This window comes from Anabrus simplex, chromosome 3 (genome assembly GCF_040414725.1).
Source record: "Anabrus simplex isolate iqAnaSimp1 chromosome 3, ASM4041472v1, whole genome shotgun sequence".
NCBI lineage: Eukaryota > Metazoa > Arthropoda > Insecta > Orthoptera > Tettigoniidae > Anabrus > Anabrus simplex.
In genome coordinates this window covers 40,503,826-40,523,590 of record NC_090267.1, presented here as the reverse complement: position 1 = coordinate 40,523,590, position 19,765 = coordinate 40,503,826, and the positions used below count along the sequence as shown (strand labels likewise).

The 19,765-nt window shown below is 42.1% G+C and overlaps 1 protein-coding gene across 1 annotated transcript in view; it reads left to right on the top strand.

Annotated features, from left to right (window-relative positions):
- Positions 1-19,765, top strand: part of LOC136866628 (nose resistant to fluoxetine protein 6) — a 126,258-nt gene that overhangs the window by 46,388 nt on the left and 60,105 nt on the right. The window contains exons 7-8 of the mRNA XM_067143745.2: positions 9,949-10,117; positions 18,325-18,518. Of these exons, the coding sequence (XP_066999846.2) occupies positions 9,949-10,117; positions 18,325-18,518 (363 nt within the window). The remainder of the gene's footprint in view (positions 1-9,948; positions 10,118-18,324; positions 18,519-19,765) is intronic.

Below are 19,765 nucleotides of genomic sequence, written 5' to 3'. Positions count from 1 at the left end.
GTTTAATAATGTTATTTTTTACGTCCCACTAACTACTTTTACGGCTGTTGGAGACGCCGAGGTGCCGGAATTTAGTCACACGGGAGCTTTTTACGCGCCATTAAATAGAACGACACGAGGCTGACGTATTTGAGCACCTTCAAATACCACCGGACTGAGCCAGGATCGAACCTGCCAAGTTGGGGTCAGAAGGCCGACACCTCAACCGCCTGAGCCGCTCAGCCCGGCTGCCCAAAGTGTGCAGCATTTTCGTAACATACACTTTTTGTCAGAAATCACCAAGAACAAATCGTGCTGCTTGGACTAGAAAGCCCGTAACTCGTTCTATGTATTCTCTTATTACTGATTTAAGCTCACTAGGGAGCGCTTATGACTAGTTCTTTTTGGATGCTCGCTTTGGTTTCCAGTACCTCTTGAGTCCTGCCATTAGTTTTTCCTTTCTTTCCCATGAAATAGGTTTGCGAGATTTAACAACGTTTGGAAGTGGGGTCCACAATTACCAATTTAAAAAATTTAGATGATTTGTTTTCTTATGTATATTCTTCTTCCTCTCCTCCTCCTCCTCCTCCTCCTCCTCCTCCTCCTCCTTCGCAGCCTACTGGTTCGCAGGCTGCATGTCCGTATTGAAGTAACCTAATTAACTGCCGTAAAGCTCTTAACAAAAGAGTGCGGTCTCCCTCCCTTGATGTCGTTCTATAAGAAGCTCTTTCTTGCTTCCCTTTCACAGTTTCCTTCAACATGAACGTACTGGAATCAGAGTGATGTATTAGGTGGCCGATCATACGTTCTTTCTTCTCTGCATGTAGACTACGTTTCTCTTAGTAGTCATACCACATCTTCTTTCTTCATTTTAGCTGTTCAGGGAATTTTGATCATACGGTTCCAACACTAGATCCCGAATTCCTTCAACCATTCTTCCGGTCCGTATTTCTCAAACATATGAACCAATGCCCCACAAAAATGTTTTATGAATATTAATAATATCTTGCTGTTTGTGACGTGGTTTTAGAGAATTTAAGTTTATTTTTCTTACTGAAGGCTGATTTTTGAGGGCACTTCTGGGCACCACATACTTCCACATCTCCCATCTGATCCGATACTTTTTCATTGATAACTGAAGATCTTCACTTGTGGCAGTTTTCATGTATTTCTTACCAAAGTAAGTACAGTAATAATCAATTGAATCCATCTTGTTCCTTTCTTTGTTGAGTTCTCGGTTATAAAATCCAAGTTTCACTATTATGTAACAATTTTGATACCAAACCAAACCACATGGCGCAATAGTCCTGAGGTGGTGGTGGTGATTATTGTTTTAAGAGGAAGTACAACTAGGCAACCATCCTCTATCAAACACTAATCAAACGGAAAAAATGGAAGGGATCCGACACTTCGAAGAATGAAGGTATCGGCCAAAGGAAGACAAGGGCCACGAATGGTGTGAAAATGAAAGGCTCCCTAGCCCTCGCAAACCTAATAGCATCGGGGCCGGAAAAGAACAAGAGTTGACCGAGAGAGGTCGGATAGGATGGATGAAAGTGAGGAGCCTGGCACAAGTAAGTGGAAGCAATAGTCCTGATGGGACCAATGTTCAACCCGGAGCCCAGCAGATTACGAGGTGTTGCATGTTCCGCACGCACGAATGCTCTCGGCCATTATTCTCGGCTTTCTAGCTTACTTACTTACTTACTTACTTACTTACTTAGCCGTTCCTCTTGTACCTTACGGTGTTGAGGCTTCGCAGAGAGACCACCAGGCTTTCCTATCTTGTGTCATCTGTTGAGCTTCCCTCCACAGGATACCTCTGGTTTCTAGGTTGGACTTGATATTATCTTTCCACTGAATTCGGGGTCGTCTTCTCCCTGTAGGTCTTTCACTCCGGGCTTCCCGCACACTGAGTGGCATTCGTGTTTCCGACATCCTCATCACATGTCCAGACCAACGTATTTGCGCTCATTTTATGGTGTCTTTCAATGGTTCTACTCCCAGTGTCTTCCTAATATGGTCTCTCTTTGTCTTGTGTTCTATTTTCCTCAGATATCTTATTTCAACTGTCTGTAGCCTCCTCAGGTGTTTTATGCCAAGTGCCCATGATTCACAGCTATATGTGAGTAGTGGTATAATACTGAATTGTATACGCTAGGTTTGGTCCTCTTGCCCACTTATTTCTTATTGACAAAGCTGCGAGGGAGAGAGAAATCTAGGCGTCCAGCAGAGGCAATTCGATTGTTAAGTCAATCATTATTCCTTCCATCTTCACTCACGATGTTCCTCGGGTACTCGAACATTCTTACCTGTTCCAATTCTGTGTCATCGACCTTGATTTTTATCTCTCTTTTCTTGATTGGGACTGCCATCACTTTTGTTTTGCCTGAGTTTATAACCATGCCCCTCTTTTCCCATTTCTTGATTCCAAATATCTAGATTGTATTGAAGATCCCTGGGGGATTTTGCTAAAATCGCAGTATCATCGGCGAATGCCAGGTGTGTTTTGTATACAGGTTTCAATTTGTAGTTTCCCACTCAAATTTCTTAACCTGTTCTTCACAGATTTTCATGATATCGTCTAGGAGAATTATGAACAAGTAAGGTGGCAATACGTCTCCCTATCGCACTCCGGCTGTTGTAATGATCTCTTCATATGTACATTTCCCACAATACCTTCCATGGTACCTTATCGAATGATTTGACCAAATCCGAGAAGCAGACATAAGTGTCGCGATGGTGCTCCAAGTTCTTTTCACATATTTGTCGTATAGTAAAGATCAAATCCTGCGTGCTTCTTCCTCCTCTGAACCCACAATGCTCTTCCTCCAAGTGCTCCTCCACTTGATTTCTCAGTCTGGTTTCCAAGATTCTCGAATAGATTTTTCCTGGGATACTAAGCAGTGATATGCCCCGTTAATTTTTACACAGCCAATAATCTCCCTTTTTGAATATCGGAATGATTGTGGCTAGTTCTCAATCTTGATGAATTTCTTTATTTTCCCAGACCAACCTCATCACTTTAAATAGTGACTGATCTACTTCTTTACCCATAAAAATGATCATTTCAGGTGTTATCTGATCGTGTCCTGCAGCTTTGCCGAGTTTGGTCTTTTTGATTGCTGCTCCCAATTCTTCCACTGAGATCTCAGTTCCCTCACATTGTACTTCCTCTGCAGGTTCTAGCAGTTCTAATTATTCTTCTGTTCCTTCTACTAGATTGCTTCCTGTATATTCAAGAAGTTCTTCAAAATACTGTTTCCATCTTTTCATAATGCATTCTTCAGTTTTCAAGAGTTCACCATTCCCATCCTTGATAAATTTCAGGGAACATTCCTTCTCTGTCCTTAAACAACTCTTCAGGATTTTGTAGAGGAGATTTTGATTCTCTGTACAGGCTTTTTCGATCGATTCTCCAAACTCTTCCCAGCTTTGGATCATTACAACTTTTCCAACCTCCTCTTTTACTTTCTGATTCCGCCATTATGTTTTCCTTCTGTTTGTGATATGCCCTTGTGCAACTCCACATATTTTGGAGGCACTTTCTAGGATAAGTGTCTCGAATGCTACCCTACTTATTTCAAGATTACCGCGGTAGATTCATCTTCCAGTCACAGTTCTTGTATTCTTGCATTGACAGTAATTTTATATTTTTCTTCTATGTCTGTTTCCCTTAATTTATTTGACTTTATCCTGGGATTTCCTTTTTTGTGACCCTTTTTTATTTTTCTGTGCCTTTGTATTCTCTCTATTACATATTTTGGAACAAGAAGCCTGTGATCACTTCCTATCTCTGGACCTCTTTTCACTATGGTGTCCCTAATGAATCTCATGCGGCGTTCTTTCACAATTATCTACCGGTAGTCAATAATTGATTTTTCACCTCTTGCAGGCTCGACGCTTTTATATTTACGTATATCTTTACGTCGGAATTTGGTATTTGCTATGGTTAATGCGTTATCCACAGAGAACTGCAACAACCTTTTTCTCCTTCTCTTCTTGTTATATCTGGCCATCTGCTTGTATCGTTGCCTACTCTTCCGTTCAGATCTCCAAGGATAATGATATCTCCATGCATAGCTTGATCTAAAGTTCTCTGGAGCAGTTCCCTATATTCATCATTCTTTTCATCCTTTTCGTCCTCATTTGGTGCAGTGTTGGGTCTCTCCATTTCTTATATAACCAGGTATAAATAATGCCATCTACGGGTCCAAAGAAATCATAGTGCTGTAGTGAAACTTTCTGCATTGCTCTAATGCAGGGCCATCCAGCCACTGCGCTCCGAGAGCGCGCCCGCGCTCGGGGAGCACTGGGCAGTCAGACTAGCGCTCCTTCCCCTACCACCACTACAGTGTGGCAGCGAGGAGGCCTGAGACAGACGATGTTCGGACCGCGCTGTCCAGATACGTACGTACAGTCTTGCGTCCGACGGCTTTTGTAGGTTTGTTGACATCATATTGATAGGGCTATTTTGCCATAAAAATATACCGCATCTACAAATCGAAAGGTACTCCGATGTATGGAATATGCAGGAAACAAAATCAAGTGCTAAGTAAAGAACACAGTAATGTGATTTATTCAAAACTGAAATTTGAACATATCTGAGAGGAAAATTCAACAACGTTTTACCGATATGAACAGATAGTACAGACATTGAGTGACTTTTGGTCAGTCGTTTTCACGAGCTTTTACTTTTGGAGCAAACAATCATCTCCAAATTGAGTAGGCCTACAATATATCTGGACACAGCTATTCTTAAACAATTGCTCAAGTTTCTATCGCTTATCGTTGCACGATGTTTACTTTTGGTAAACTTAAGAACCGAAAGGAACACTCAAAAATGCACGTTGAGCCGAACATTGACAGAACTTTACATGCATGTCTATACAAAATGGGATATTCTTCTTGCGGAAAGCCGCTGCAAAATTCTTCTAAACTTCGTGACATTACAAAGCGGTCTTTAAGACGAACATTGCACTGCAGTTTAAGCAACTCTAATTGAAATAGCTGTGGAGTTCTGTATTCTGAAAATCTCTTTTCAAACTCTTTTTGTAATTGGCGAATTACCTGCAAATACTCATCAAAGTCGACACCGTATTTCACTGTTTCAAGCAATGGAAAATGTCCTGTGTTCCTTGCACGCAACTGGTTTTCCCACAAAATCAATTTTCTTCCGAACGCTTGAATTCTTTTCCAAATCGGAGATAATGTGCTTGTCGCCCTGAAGCGAAGTGTTCAAAGTATTCAGATGGGCAGTAAAGTCACTTAAATCCACTTAGGATCACGCAAAAGAACTTCGGACCACCCTTTCATGTCATAAAAGGTATCTATTGCATTCCGCAAGCAAAAAGCTCGATGAAGTACTTCGCGTGGCACAGCCATCTTACTTTGCATGGTACGGGATATCCGGATACTCCGCTTCGATATCATCCAAGAACTCTGACTTTTTTCTTTTGTTACTTGCTTTACGTCGCACCGACACAGATAGGTCTTATGGCGACGATGGAACAAGAAAGGCCCAGGAATGGGATGGAAGCGGCCGTGGCCTTAATTAAGGTATAATTAAGGTACAACCCCAGCATTTGCCTGGCGTTAAAAACGGGAAACCACAAAAAACCATCTTCAGGGCTGCCGACAGTGGGGTTCGAACCCATTGTCTCGCGATTGCGAGCTCACAGCTGCGCGCCCCTAACCGCACGGCCAACTCGCCCAGTACTCTTTGAATTGATGGTGCGTGAGTTCATGGGAGCGAAGAAAATTTACCATTCGCAAAACTGTTTCCATTATGTCTTTAAGCTTGGCGACTTTTACACAGATTGCCCCTGGTGTATAAAGCACTGGATCGCCGCCATTAGGGTACTACTGCTCTCAGCCATGTTTAATTTTACATAGCTGAGGAACCCCGTGCATAGACCACATAAAGCAGGAGCTGCATCCGTCGTTACACTCGTCAACCGCTCCCATTTTAATCCCATTGACTCAAAAACACCCTCCACTGCTTGGAAAATATCGAATCCTATAGTGGTGCCTTTGAGAGCTACCAAGTCTAGGAAATCCTCGGTAACCCGAAGATCGCCATCCACCCCTCAAATGAAAATAACGAGCTGAGCATTGCCGCAATGTCAGTTGATTCGTCGAGGGCGATGGAAAATGATACAAAATTTGCTGCCTTCTCCATTGATTGCTGTTCTATATCAACGGCCATATCGTCTATTCTGCGAGCCACAGTTTGTGGAGAAAGAGAGATTTTATCAAATTTCTCAACTAGCTCCATAGGACAAATACATGCCGCCGCATCCATTGGGCACTCCTTGACTACATTCCCTTCCGTGAAGGGTTTTCCAGCTTTGGCAATTCGCGGCGAACATTTGTAGCTTGTTCGTAAAATGGGTCCACCAACCTCGCTCTCCTCAATCATCTGTCAGACAAAAATACGGCAAGTCACAATTTTAGTATTTTTCAGATAATTCAATCATTTCTTCATTCCCGTTTGCAAACAAGCATTTAAAAATTAAAACAATAATATTTACAGAACAGTGCTGCTTGAAATTTTCTTTCAATTCTTCCAACTTCGATTGGCGACTGGCGTCTGTCAAATCACCGTAATCATCCCTGTGGTTGGCACTGTAGTGCCGTTCCAAATTGTGCTTTTTTTTTAAAACACATTAATCTCGGTGGCACACTAAAATTTTGGCATGCCCTTTATAAGCTGTACAGAAAAATGAAATTTCCCATTCTGCTTTGAAGGCTGCTGCTTCACCACTCTTTTCTTTTGTGTGTGTGTGTGTGTGTGTGTGTGTGATGTTCAGTCATGATAACTGCGAAACTGATTTAGTTACTTAGTTACACGCTGTTAACAAAGCGCATTGTACTAGACTACAGTGACACTACACTATATGTATAGAGTCACTGTAGACTAGACTACGACTGATAGATCGACTGCTCTCTTCGGCGTGGCGGGCAGACCGCTCGCTCAGCCAGCCAAGCTTCTCCCACCACTACCTTCCCCAAAGCGCTCGGAGCACTGGCTTGGAGCGCGGCCAGAGCGCTAGCGCTCGGGGAGCGCTGTTTGGATGGCCCTGCTCTAATGGGAAGCGAGTTAAAGTGCTCTCACTTTCTATTTCTATTCGCTATGAAATGTCCTTACGCCAAACACATTTTTTTCCCATTGAATTGGATCTTTGTTGATTCCATCCTTTAGGTAGAAATGGGGGCCTCTTTGCAGCCAGTTGTGCACGAATCTTACTACTGCACTGTCGTCGGATCACTGTCACCCCTATGTCCTTAACATATTGAGTTTTATTCTTGTCAATCAGCAAGCCTAATCCCGCTCTGGCTCGTTATTGTCTAGGTACACCACTATAGAAGAAAAGAAACCCGTCCTCTAACTGATCACAACCTTGTCCTTTCTTTTTGTTTCCGTCACAGCTAGATAATGGATTGCGCACTTCTGTATATCCTTTACAAGTTCTATTTCCTTACCATTTATACCTCTTACATTCCAAGTTCCTATGATCATGGTCCATTATCCTCGCCAGTTCGTCGTCTTCTTTATCAGTCCGGTTGTCTCTCTTTGTGTGCTTTTAGTAATAGGGTTTCGGAATAGCACGGAACTGACCTGCTGCTTCCTAAGTCTGTTGGAAGGGCTGCTTCATCATGGACTCCAGACCTGCCATCTGGATAATTCACTGCTCCGTTGTAGTTTACAGTTACTTTCTGAGATAGTACATTACTCTATGGCACCCTCAGGTGTATCCAGAAACCTCCTCCTTTCATGACACGGGCTTAGGACCGGCTATGGCGGAGTTTTTGACTTTCTAGACCGGGAATAATTTTGATATAGCAAGTTAAAAGGCAGTGGCTTGACAATATTGTCTCGAAACCAAAATAAGTATTGGTAATGAAACTGGGGTTTTGTCCGACTCCTTGGCTGAATGGTCAACGTTGAGGCCTTCGGTTCAAAGGGTCCCGGGTTCGATTCCCGGCTGGGTTGGGGACTTAAATCGCGTGGCTCTAGAACTAGGTGTTTATGTTTGTCCAACACTTCCCTCCGGGCGTGGCAGCTAATCACACTAACCACTACACCACAGAGGTGAAGAAGACATACTTGCAGATTATTTTCCATTGTGTCACTTCCAAGTCACACTTTATTTTTATAACTTAACCTTAAGTTATAAGAATAAAATATTGTTTTTATAGATGAACTCATTGATACGTTTCAGTGTTGAATTTGCCATACATGCAACTGATGTGTTACATCCCTTGTATTTTCAACGATAAAAGGTATTAACTGTTCATAATTTAATAGAAGTTATTTATATGAAATTCAAGCGCACCGTTATCGGTACTTAAGAGATGGATGGAACGAGCGTCGCTGGCTAGTGAAAATCCACAGCCTGTTTCCAGTCATTTGACCGGGTCAGGAATGGATTGAATGAAGCCCCCATCTAGCGGCGAGGATAGGAAATGTGCCGGCTGCCGAAGCCTGCCGCACTCCTCTGGAGCAATGATTAATAAATGCCAGATGAAATGAAATGATCTTGGAGAGTGTTGCTGGAATGAAATATGACAGGGAAAACCGGAGTACCCGGAGAGAAACCTGTCCTGCCTCCGCTTTGTCCAGCACAAATCTCACATGGAGTGACCGGGATTTGAACCACGGAACCAGCGGTGAGAGGCCGGCGCTGCTGCCTGAGCCACGGAGGACTCTCGCTGGCTAGTGATTGCAACTAATTGCTAAACTACTCCGGAGATGGCAGCACGAGGATTGGACCCTTGTTCTTTGTTGATCTCTTGCGTGGGGTTGGAATGCGGAACGAACAGCCACATCCGTCAAGAGGGCGGTGCAAGGTGAAATCCTGTATAAGCTATCGCGTGTAGCCGGGATTTATTTGCTATTTCGTGAAATACTGGAGTTCTTGCTTGTGAGTGGGTCTTTTCTTGTGCTATAAATGATGATACGTAACAAATGTGCGTTATTGTAATATAAATGATTCAGTTTCGTGTGCTTGTAGTGTAAATATCAAACAAATAAAATGTGGGAATGATGCGATTTTGAAATGACATCACACCGATCAGAGAGTAGTTCAGCAGGCTGGATGGAGGAGTGCCAAGGTCACGCGTTTCTACCGCGTATCTCGAACTGAATTCTAACCATTGGGTGTTCGAACGATTATTAAGAGAACCATTTAGTATACTTTCTTTTATGGAGAAAAGCAGTATTTTAAATGAAGGAAAACCGCGTCCAACCCTGAATCTAACTACACAGCTTAAGTCGTGTGCTCATCATTTCAACAGATATATTTACGAAACAGACCATTGGATTAGTGGATGTGAGGTATTAATTAAACTTTGCTGTTGGCCTTGTTTGTTGTTTTCTCTTGAAAAATGTGTTCGGAATGACGGTCTGTGTGTGTTGATATTCGCAAATGTTTCGGTTGCATCGCCTAAACCAGAAGTCAGGAGTCGCCACTGATAACACTTGCATATGCAGTTAGTTCAAGTAGTGTATACCATGAAATAATCTCCAAAAATAATTTTCCTCTCTACTGAAAAATGACTGATTTGTTGGTTAGGCCTACATCCTTATTCCGGGGAGGTCTTCAATTGTACTTCCCCTTAAAACAGTAATCACCATCACCACTTGAGTTGTAACAGAACGAGAAATGAAGATAATGGAAGTTGAAGAAATGAACAAATGAAATTTTTGAGTTTGAGGTTGCGAGGAGGTGGTTGTAGTTATTGTTTTAATGGAAGGTACAACTAGACAATCATCCACTATTAACTATAAACAGAGTTCAAAAGTACTTAAATTTGAGGGGGGGAGGAATATATATCAGAATTTGAAATATAAATATCAGTTTCATGAAATTCTCGATTGACTTACAAGTCTCCTCAGAATCAATGAAAAAGAACTGAGCTAGTTTTAAGAATAAATGCTCAGATATCGTATTCCTTTGTTTGTAGGCTGACGCCCGTCCTCGCCATTATGGTCCTATTTCAGTCTACCTTACTCAGGTATGTTGGTGCTGGACCACTCTGGGACCAAATAGCTGAGACATCAGCAGATATCTGCCAGGACCAGTGGTGGAAAGTTATACTTTATGTTCAGAACTACGTTGAACCTGATAAACAGGTAGGTGACACTACCATAAAGTCGTTTGGTATTCAAGTTGTATTCATTTAGAGGTTCTCTGTCAGCCTAGAGGGGAGATGTGCACGAAAATTAATTGATTATCTAAATTCTCTGTAACTCAGACATTATTTGAGTTAGAATCATTGTACATTGCACACTGGTTTAAAATACATTGTTCTTAGCTATAAATATTAATCAGTTATTTAGATAAAAGAAATTTTAAAAATAAATATTTTTTTCAAATTTGAAATTTGGTCATATTGACGTACCTTTCCCTCAGCAATGGTGAGATCCTGAGATAAATTTTAGTTATTTCTAAGGCTATGATGATTTAATGCCCAACCGAGCTTGATAGCTGCAGTCGCTTAAGTGCGGCCAGTATCCAGTATTCGGGAGATAGTAGGTTCGAACCCCACTGTCGGCAGCCCTGAAGATGGTTTTCCGTGGTTTCCCATTTTCACACCAGGCAAGTGCTGGGGCTGTACCTTAATTAAGGCCACGGCCGTTTCCTTCCCACTCCTAGACCTTTCCTGTCCCATCGTCGCCATAAGACCTATCTGTGTCGGTGCGACATAAAGCAACTAGCAAAAAAAAAAAAAAAAAAAATTAGATTTAATGCCTGGAACCTTTTGTAATTTCATGCCTATTTAATTTGAAAATTTCACAAAAATTCCACAGTTCTAACACTTCAGGCAAGCAACTCAATGTTGAAAACATCCCAGGGATATAAACTCAACCACATCCGATCGATTAGGTCAGCATTTAGACTTTTTCTACCGCTACGAGCGCTAATATGAGTGATTTCTTTTTTTCTTTTTTCTTTTTAGAATTCGCTTTACGTTGCACCGCCACAGATCGGTCTTCGACGATGGAATAGGAAAGGACTTAATGTGAGTCAGTGCAGTGTTTTACGTAAGCGCGACTACGAGCGCTAATATGAGTCAGTACATAGTTTCACTTAAGCCCTTATAACTATGAATTGAAATGGCGTCTGGCTTTTAGTACCGGGAGTGTCCGAGGACACGTTCGGCTCGGCAGACGCAGGTCTTTTGAGTTGCCTCCCGTAAGCGACCTGCGCGTCGTGATGAGGATGAAATGTTGATGAAGACGACACAATACACCCAGCCCCCCTGCCAGGGGAATTAACCAATTATGGTTTTAAAATTCCCGACCCTGCCGGGAATCGAACCCGGAACCCCTGTGGCCAAAGGCCAGCACGCTAACCATTTGGCCATGGAGCCGGACGACCAACCGGAAATGATGCTTCACAGCCTTTTTCAATACTCCTTAGTGTGATACCGTCAACTGCCTGACTAAATAGTCGTAAGGAGTACAGCGATGATAAAAAACGGGGTGTGGCACCCAGCGCGCATGTGTTAGGAATTTAAATTTTTAAGTGCACTAAGGTACTGAATTCAACCAAATCCTTTTGGGACTAGATTTCCAATGCAATAAGCTAGCTATTTCATCCAAACAAAATTCACAGTTTTGAAGAATTTCGTGCACGTCTCCCATTGAGGGACCACATACACCTCTCTCCAATGAAAATTACACCATTGTATAAATGCTGGTCCTTAAATACTTTAAACACTACCACAAAGAAATTCAAACAGCCTTATATTTGAAACATGCTCTTCCGTCTGCAGCATGTCCTGCTTCCGTAGCGTAACGGTTAGCACTATAAGCTGCTGTCCCGGTTTCGATTCCAGCTACTGCCAGAAATTTAAGAACGGCAGGAGGGCTGGTATGAGGTTGAAATGGTACATGAAGCTCACCTTCATCGGGGTGTACCTGAAAAGAGCTGCGCCACCTCGGGGTGAGGACACGATTTTTTATCTGTAGAAAAATGTATGAAACAATTTTTTAAAGTTTTTTTCTAGATTTTTAAAATTGACACTGTTGAGTTTACTATTTCTGTTTTGTTATGAAGTCATTACACAATCCCGACTTCAATGGTAAAGATATGTTTCTTGTAGGGTGAAGAACATAAACTGAAGTAGCCTAGAGAGGGGTCGAAGCAGGACAACTTTCGAATACCAACATGCAGGGTGTAAATGAAATAAGCTACATCATTTTAACTGGTAGTGGAAGATAGCATTCTAAGCAAACATTTCAGAAATATTACTCCTATCGTAATTAGTCTAGGAGAAAATGAGTCACAAATCTTCGGTCAATATTTTTGAGAAATCAGTAGATACAAATAAATAATTAATTAAAACCGTTTAAGCCCACCTCTGCAGTGTAGTGGTTAGTGTGATTAGCTGTCACCCCCGGAGTCTTGGGTTCGATTCTCGGCGCTGCCACGAAATTTAAAAAGTGGTATGAGGCCCGGGGTCCACTCAGCCTCGGGAGGTCAAATGAGTAGAGGTGGATTCGATTCCCATCTTAGCCATCCTGGAAGAGGTTTTCCCTGGTTTCCCACCTCCAGGCAAAAATGCCGGCATGGTACCTAACTTAAGGCCACGGCCGCTTCCTTCCCTCTTCCTTGTCTATCCCTTCCAATCTTACCATCCCCCCGCAAGGCCCATGTTCGGCAAAGCAGGGAAGGCCGCCTCATTTGTATCCCCCGACCCAATGTCTTACGCTCCAGGACACTGCCCTTGAGGTGGTAGAGGTGGGATCCCTCGCTGAGTCCGAGGGAAAAACCAACCCTGGAGGGTAAGCAGATTAAGAAGAAGAGAAGAAGAACATACAGCCATACATTATAGACTGTTATGTCTTTCAGCGTTCAATCTGCAAAGCCTCTGTGAATTTACTAAACTGCGCCACATTCCTCTATTTGCAACTAGTGCTGTGGCCTCATTTAGTTCTATACCTCTTACCTTTAAATCGTTAGAAACTGAGTCTAACCATCGTCGTCTTGGTCTACCTTTACTTCTCTAACCCTCCATAACTCAGTCCATTATTCTCCTAGGTAACCTATCCTCCGCCATTCGCTTCACATGACCCCACCATCGAAGCCGGTTTATGCATACAGCTTCATCCATCAAGTTCATTCCTAAATTAGACTTTCTCTCCTCTTTCCGAGTACCCTCCTGCCATTGTTCCCACCTGTTTGCTGTTTGTACCAGCAATCATTCTCGCTACTTTCATGTCTGTTACTTCTAACTTATGAATAAGATATCCTGAGTCCACCCAGCTTTCGCTCCCGTAAAGCAAAGTTGGTCTGAAAACAGACCGATGTAAAGATAGTTTCGTCTGGGAGCTCACTTCCTTCTTACAGAATACTGCTGATCGCAACTGCGAGCTCACTGCATTAGCTTCACTACACCTTGATTCTATCTCACTTACTATATTACCATCCTGGGAGAACATACAACCTAAATACTTGAAATTATCGACCTGTTCTAGCTTTGTATCACCAATCTGACATTCAATTCTGTTGAATTTCTTACCTACTGATATCAATTTAGTCTTCGAAAGGCTAATTTTCATACCATACTCATTGCACCTATTCTCAAGTTCCAAGATATTAGACTGCAGGCTTTCGGCACAATCTGCCATTAAGACCAAGTCGTCAGCATAGGCCAGGCTGCTTATTACATTTCCACCTAACTGAATCCCTCCCTGCCATTTTATACCTTTCAGCAGATGATCCATGTAAACTACGAACAGCAAAGGTGAAAGAAGAGAAGAAGAAAACGATTTCAAATAATATAAATAACTAATGAAAGCCTAGCGGAGATTGAAGGCAAAGAAGGCTAAAAATACTGCAAAGATTGTCAAACGTGGTCCACAGACGGCCGAAACGAAAGAGGAAAAAATAATGAAAACAGGTATAAATATTCATCTACGAATACGCCTACGTGAAACCTTTCAGATCTCTAAGTACAGTAAATTTGACTGGGCATCACACAGAAACACACAGACAAACACTGAAAATGGCTTCCTACGCCATGGACTTAAAATGGCTCCTTGCTATCTTAGCTTCTTAATGTACGTCGCCTAGCGACAGTGAATCTATGCATTTAATCCTAGTGGCAGCACGATGGACTGCCATATCCCAGCACACGTTTTTCGTTCATAACTCACCAACGAAAGTAAAAATTGAAAATTCGGCTTCGATGTGGATTTGTACCCCCTTCCATCCACCTATGTTAAAAATTCCACATATCTGCGTGCCGTAGATTTGGCTGGGCATCGCGCACACACGCACGCACAGACAGATACTTCCTTTTATTATTGTAGACTAGCAAATGTACACGTCCTTCGGTACGATATTCTAAATTGTATACGGATATCAAAGTAAATTACTGTACATGCAGTGAATAAGAATTTTTTTAAATTGCATGTCTCATAGCGTTATCCGAGAAACAGCATTGGGAGGTCCCCGTACGTTGTTTCCAATGTACATGAGCAAGTGGCAGGCTCATTTGTCTACTGCCATTCTCATTGGAGTTGGGTAGTTTACATTATAATGACAGGCCCCATTGCCTAATGCAGGGTCACAATCGATTTGGAAAGTTTTCGTTAAATCACAGGCCCTCTTTCCTACTTCCAGACAGATTACAGTTGAGGAGATTGTTTTATTAATGGCGGGCAACTTCCCTACTGCCAGTCAAAATTGAGTTGTGCTGTTATCATTATAATGACGGGCCCCTTTTCCTCATGCCAACCAGCTTACTGCCAGTCACACCGAGTTGGTGATTTTCCATTAAAAGGGCAGGCCACTATTCCTAATGCCAGTCACATTTTAGATGGGTACATTTGTTCATATTGGCGGGCACCCTTGCCCACAGCCAAACATAAACGGGTACCGGAGTTTTGAACAAAATTACATACTCCCTTGCCTTCTGCAAGTGAAATCGAGAAGGGAATTATTCTTTAAATGGTGGGCCCTCCTTACTAATCCCACTTACAAAGGAGTTGGAAAAGGACTCCATGCCTACTACCAGTCAAACTCGATGTGGGGAGTACTGATTACAATAGCAGACACACCTTTTCTTGATCACTACAAATTGACATATATATATATCGACATACAAAAGTATATGCATGCTTAAAATATTTCAAACCTTCATTTACAGATTAACTGGTGCTAAACTGTAAGTCATATCAACAAACGGATTGTACCATTAAACGACGTATTTAGCGCCATAATGGCTGGTGCTATGATATTTTCTCGTATCTCATCTATTTATGGGGCAGATTGAATTAAAAACGGTGAATAGAGTGAAATTTGGGTAAGATTGTCTCAGAGTGCATTACTTTTCGGATAATTATGTGACAGCTACAAACATATCATTTGGCTCGCATAAGGCTACTGTGTGGGCCAATGATCGTGTAGAATATGATGATTCTATATTTCCTATAAGTGATTCAAAGTATGAATTATGCGTGTAAAAAGTGCAAAATTTACTTACAATCGACAAATACAGCCAAATCTAACGTATATGGAGAGAGATACTACAAAAAGTCATAGGACCAAAGTTGTAGATTACTCCAAATTGAACAGAGATTGTGCCATCAGTTTTGTGATAGGACTTGCCGTTTAGCCACGAAATACCCCGAAATGAAGGTCTGCACCGCCATTAGAATCTGTTCCACATACACCTTTCGGGCTATGTCCGCTGGACTTAGCCTGAAAAGTCGACCGTTCTTGATATCTCCCCTATTAATCCTCCTATTGAAATGGTGCACACGAGAAAAAGGTTTAGAAGTTGATTTCCATTAAGGAAGGTAGATTTCCATTAATTTCCAATATGCATATTTTGAGGTAGTGCAAAATCATGGTTCCGGTTTCGAATAAACCCCCAGTAAATTTAGGTATTCAGAAATAATATTGGCCCTAAAACCTACCCAAGGACAGGTGGATTCTAAATACCAAGTTTGGTAGAAATATATGCAATAGTTTTCACGTTATATGAACTCAGACAAACAAACAATCAGACAGACAAACAGACAAACCGACAGACAGACACCAAAGCCAAAAAATATGCAGATGGTCATTATTACACCTGAAACGGTTAACTGTAGGGAAATTTCGCCGAAATAATCAATGTACAGACACACGGTCGTTATGATTTTATTTATATAGATTTTATCAGACTTAATAGAAAAAAACCCTCTTAATAACCCCAAAAAGGCATTATATCTATAGATTCAGTGTACCTGCGAGGAACGTATAATATCCCATATGCTCATTTTTTTCTTGTTTTGAGCGATTGTTCATTCACTTTTAGATGGTAGAAGCTGATTGACAAGTGATCTACCTCCACAATGTCCGGCTCCATGGTTAAATGGTTAGCGTGCTGGCCTTTGGTCACAGGGGTCCCGGGTTCGATTCCCGGCAGGGTCGGGAATTTTAACCTGATTGGTTAATTTCGCTAGCACGGGGGTGGGTGTATGTGTCGTCTTCATCATCTTTTCATCCTCATCACGACGCGAAGGTTTCCTACGGACGTCAGATCAAAGGATCTGCATCTGACGAGCCGAACTTGTCCTCGGACACTCCCGGCACTAAAAGCCATACGCCATTTCATTTGATTTACCTCCACTATTGAGACCTGTACTACTATGGTATACTTTTACGTAAATACAGTCCGACTCATTGGCTGAATGGTCAGCGTACTGGCCCTCGGCTCAGAGGGTCCCGGGTTCGATTCCCGGCCAGGCCGGGGATTTTAACCTTCATTGGTTGATTCCATTTGCCCGGGGGCTGGGTGTTTATGCTGCCCCCAACATCCCTGTAACTCACATGCCACACATAACACTGTCCTCCACCACAATAACACGCAGTTACCTACACATGGCTCATGCCACCCAACCTTATCGGAGGGTCTGCTTACAAGGGCTGCACTCAGTTAGAAATAGCTGCACGAAATTTTGAAAGAAAACGTAAATACAACTAAATTTATTTTACATGGGGCAAAGATACGGGACCGAAGAAACTATAATCCCGCTAGCATGAGTAAAGGTAAAGCACACAAGGGACAAACACTGAAATTGCCATGGCCCAGAATCGAAACTTGAGACTCTGGCTTCGCAATCCTACCTCCAAGCGCGTCTCTAAGTGCTCGCCTACAAAAGTGGGTGAATATTATACAAGATTACAAAATCTTGTGAATTAATTTCACAATAGCAACATAACAGTTCACTGTTTCCACAGGTCTAAGTCTGATTGTATTCTCAAAAAGAACCTTAAATATACAGGGTGTCCTGAAAAAGGTTCCAGTATTTACAGAGGAGGCAGCACGCGACAAACGAAGGAAAAAGGTCCTATGCTCCGCTATACTTCCTTCTATGTTTATTAGAACTACTATCGTGGAAAAAAAGTATAGACACTCGAGTTGATACGTTAATAAAAGGTGTATCCTTTGTCCCACATAGAAAAAAAAGCAAAGCAAAGCCATCTCCGTACAGGCATGAAGGCCCTGGGAGGGGTGGAAGGTAAAGGCTTCCACTATCCGTAACCTCGGCACTTGGTGGGGTAGAGTGGTTAGCTCTACGCCCGGCCGCCTTTGCCCCCAGGAATTAACCTGGTACTCATTTCTGGTGAACCTCAGGGCTATGTTCACCTCCAGAAGTGGAAATCTCGTTTCTTAATTTTTCCGACTTCCTGACGGGGAATCGAACCAACGTCCTTCCGGGTGAACGTATTAAAGTTTGGTAACGATCAGACCAATACTTTTAATGTTATGAAATTTCAAATTGATCGCTCCGTTGGAAATGGAAAAAAAATACCGGCACTTCTTTTGTTCAACCTGCGTTAAAATTTTAACAGGGTAGGATAACAATTTATACTCCACATAATTAAACGTAGAATAAAATAAGCTAAATTTTTGTGTGGTATGTTTCTATGTGGGACAAAGGATAAACGTTTTATTAACGTATTAACTGGGGTGTCTATACTTTCTACCACGACAGTAATCCCGTCACAGGCAGGGGATACCGTGGATGTTATTCTACCGTCCCCACCCCCAGGGGATTTGGAGGCTGGATGTCCTCTAAAAAGGATAACTCTTTTACTACTGCGAGGAACATCGCACCACTTCTTAAATTCCAGGTCATACCAGGCAAATGCTGGGGCTCTACCTTAATTAAGGCCACGGATGCATCCTTCCCACTCCTAACCCTTTATCGCCCCATCGCCGCTATAAGACCTATCTGTGTCGGTGCGACGTAAAGCAGCTTGTAAAAAAATGTAAATTCCAATCTGCCTTTTAATCTTCCATCAGGTATAATTTTAACCGTTTTCTTTATTTCAGTGTGTTGGTCAGTCCTGGTACCTTGCTGTGGATATGCAACTTTATTGGGTATCACCTCTGATCTTGGTTCCCTTGTGGAAGCGGCCTAGGATTGCATTACTCATGATGGGGGCTCTGATGGTCGGAGGAGCCGTTACCAACTATCTCATTTCTTATGAGAACAACTTCTCAGGGAGTCACTTAGGAACTATGATGTAAGTAACGAGTTATCGATATTTGGTTTCTACTTTATCTTGTTTTAGAGGAGACCGGTGCTGGTTCGTGATGTCAGAAGCTTAGGGGGTATAAAAGTAAGAAACATTTAAACAAACGTGCCAACTCTCCCGACTTAAGCGGGAGACATTTTTTTGGTCCTTCCTGATCGCAGAGACTTATCTCCCTATTATCTCCCTGTGTAGATGGCATTGAAATCCTGACCGTTGAAGTTATATCCTGCACTATTACATCTGTCTATAAGCCACCAAATAACGAATATAAATTTACAGAAACTTGCATTTTCCATTCTCAACCAACAAAGCTAGTCATCGGTGATTCCAATTGTCATAGTACGTCTTGGGGATACAAAGAGACTGACACAAATGGCCAAAATTTAGAAAAATGGGCTGAATGCATGGGTCTTAAACTAATACATGACCCAAAATTACCCCATTCCTTTAACAGTGGTCGATGGAGGCGAGGTTACAACCCAGACAACACTTTTTTCACCGAACACATTGCTCAGCAAACCAAGAAACAAATTGCAGATCCATTTCCAAGAACACAGCATCGAGCTTTTTATATGTACCGTACAGGCAGTTGTTAAACCAGAGAAAGCTTTTTAAAAGACAGTTCAACTTCCAAAAAGCTCAGTGGAACACTTTCTCTCAAAATCTGGACGATGAAGTAGCAAACATCAAGCCTGATCCAGTAAATTACCTGCATTTTGCGGAATTAGTGAAAAGCATCTCCCGTAAACATATCCCTAGGGGTTGTACAACAATGTACATACCTGGACTTGATAAGGACTCAAAATCCCTCCTTAATAAATATGAACAGCTATTTGAAATTGATCCCTTCGCAGAGGATACAATATAAACAGGAGAGCATCTCCTCGAAGCTATATCAACATCAAGAAAAGAAAAATTGTGTAACCTTCTCGGAAGTTTGGATATGAAACGCTCAAGTCAACAAGCCTGGAAATTACTAAAAAATCCTAACGGTGATCCTACACTCTCGCCCTGGGAGTTGAGTAAAGTTACTCCTGATCAAATACCCCATCAACTAATGCTGAATGGCAAAACCACGAGAAGATCCCGAGAAATAAAAATTCAACGGTATGAAGAGGAGAATGACCACCTTGGCACTCCATTCATGGAAGAAGAACTGAGAACTGCCATCAAATGTATGAAAATAACAAAGCTGCCGACTTGGATGACATAAGATCAAAGCAAATAAAACATTT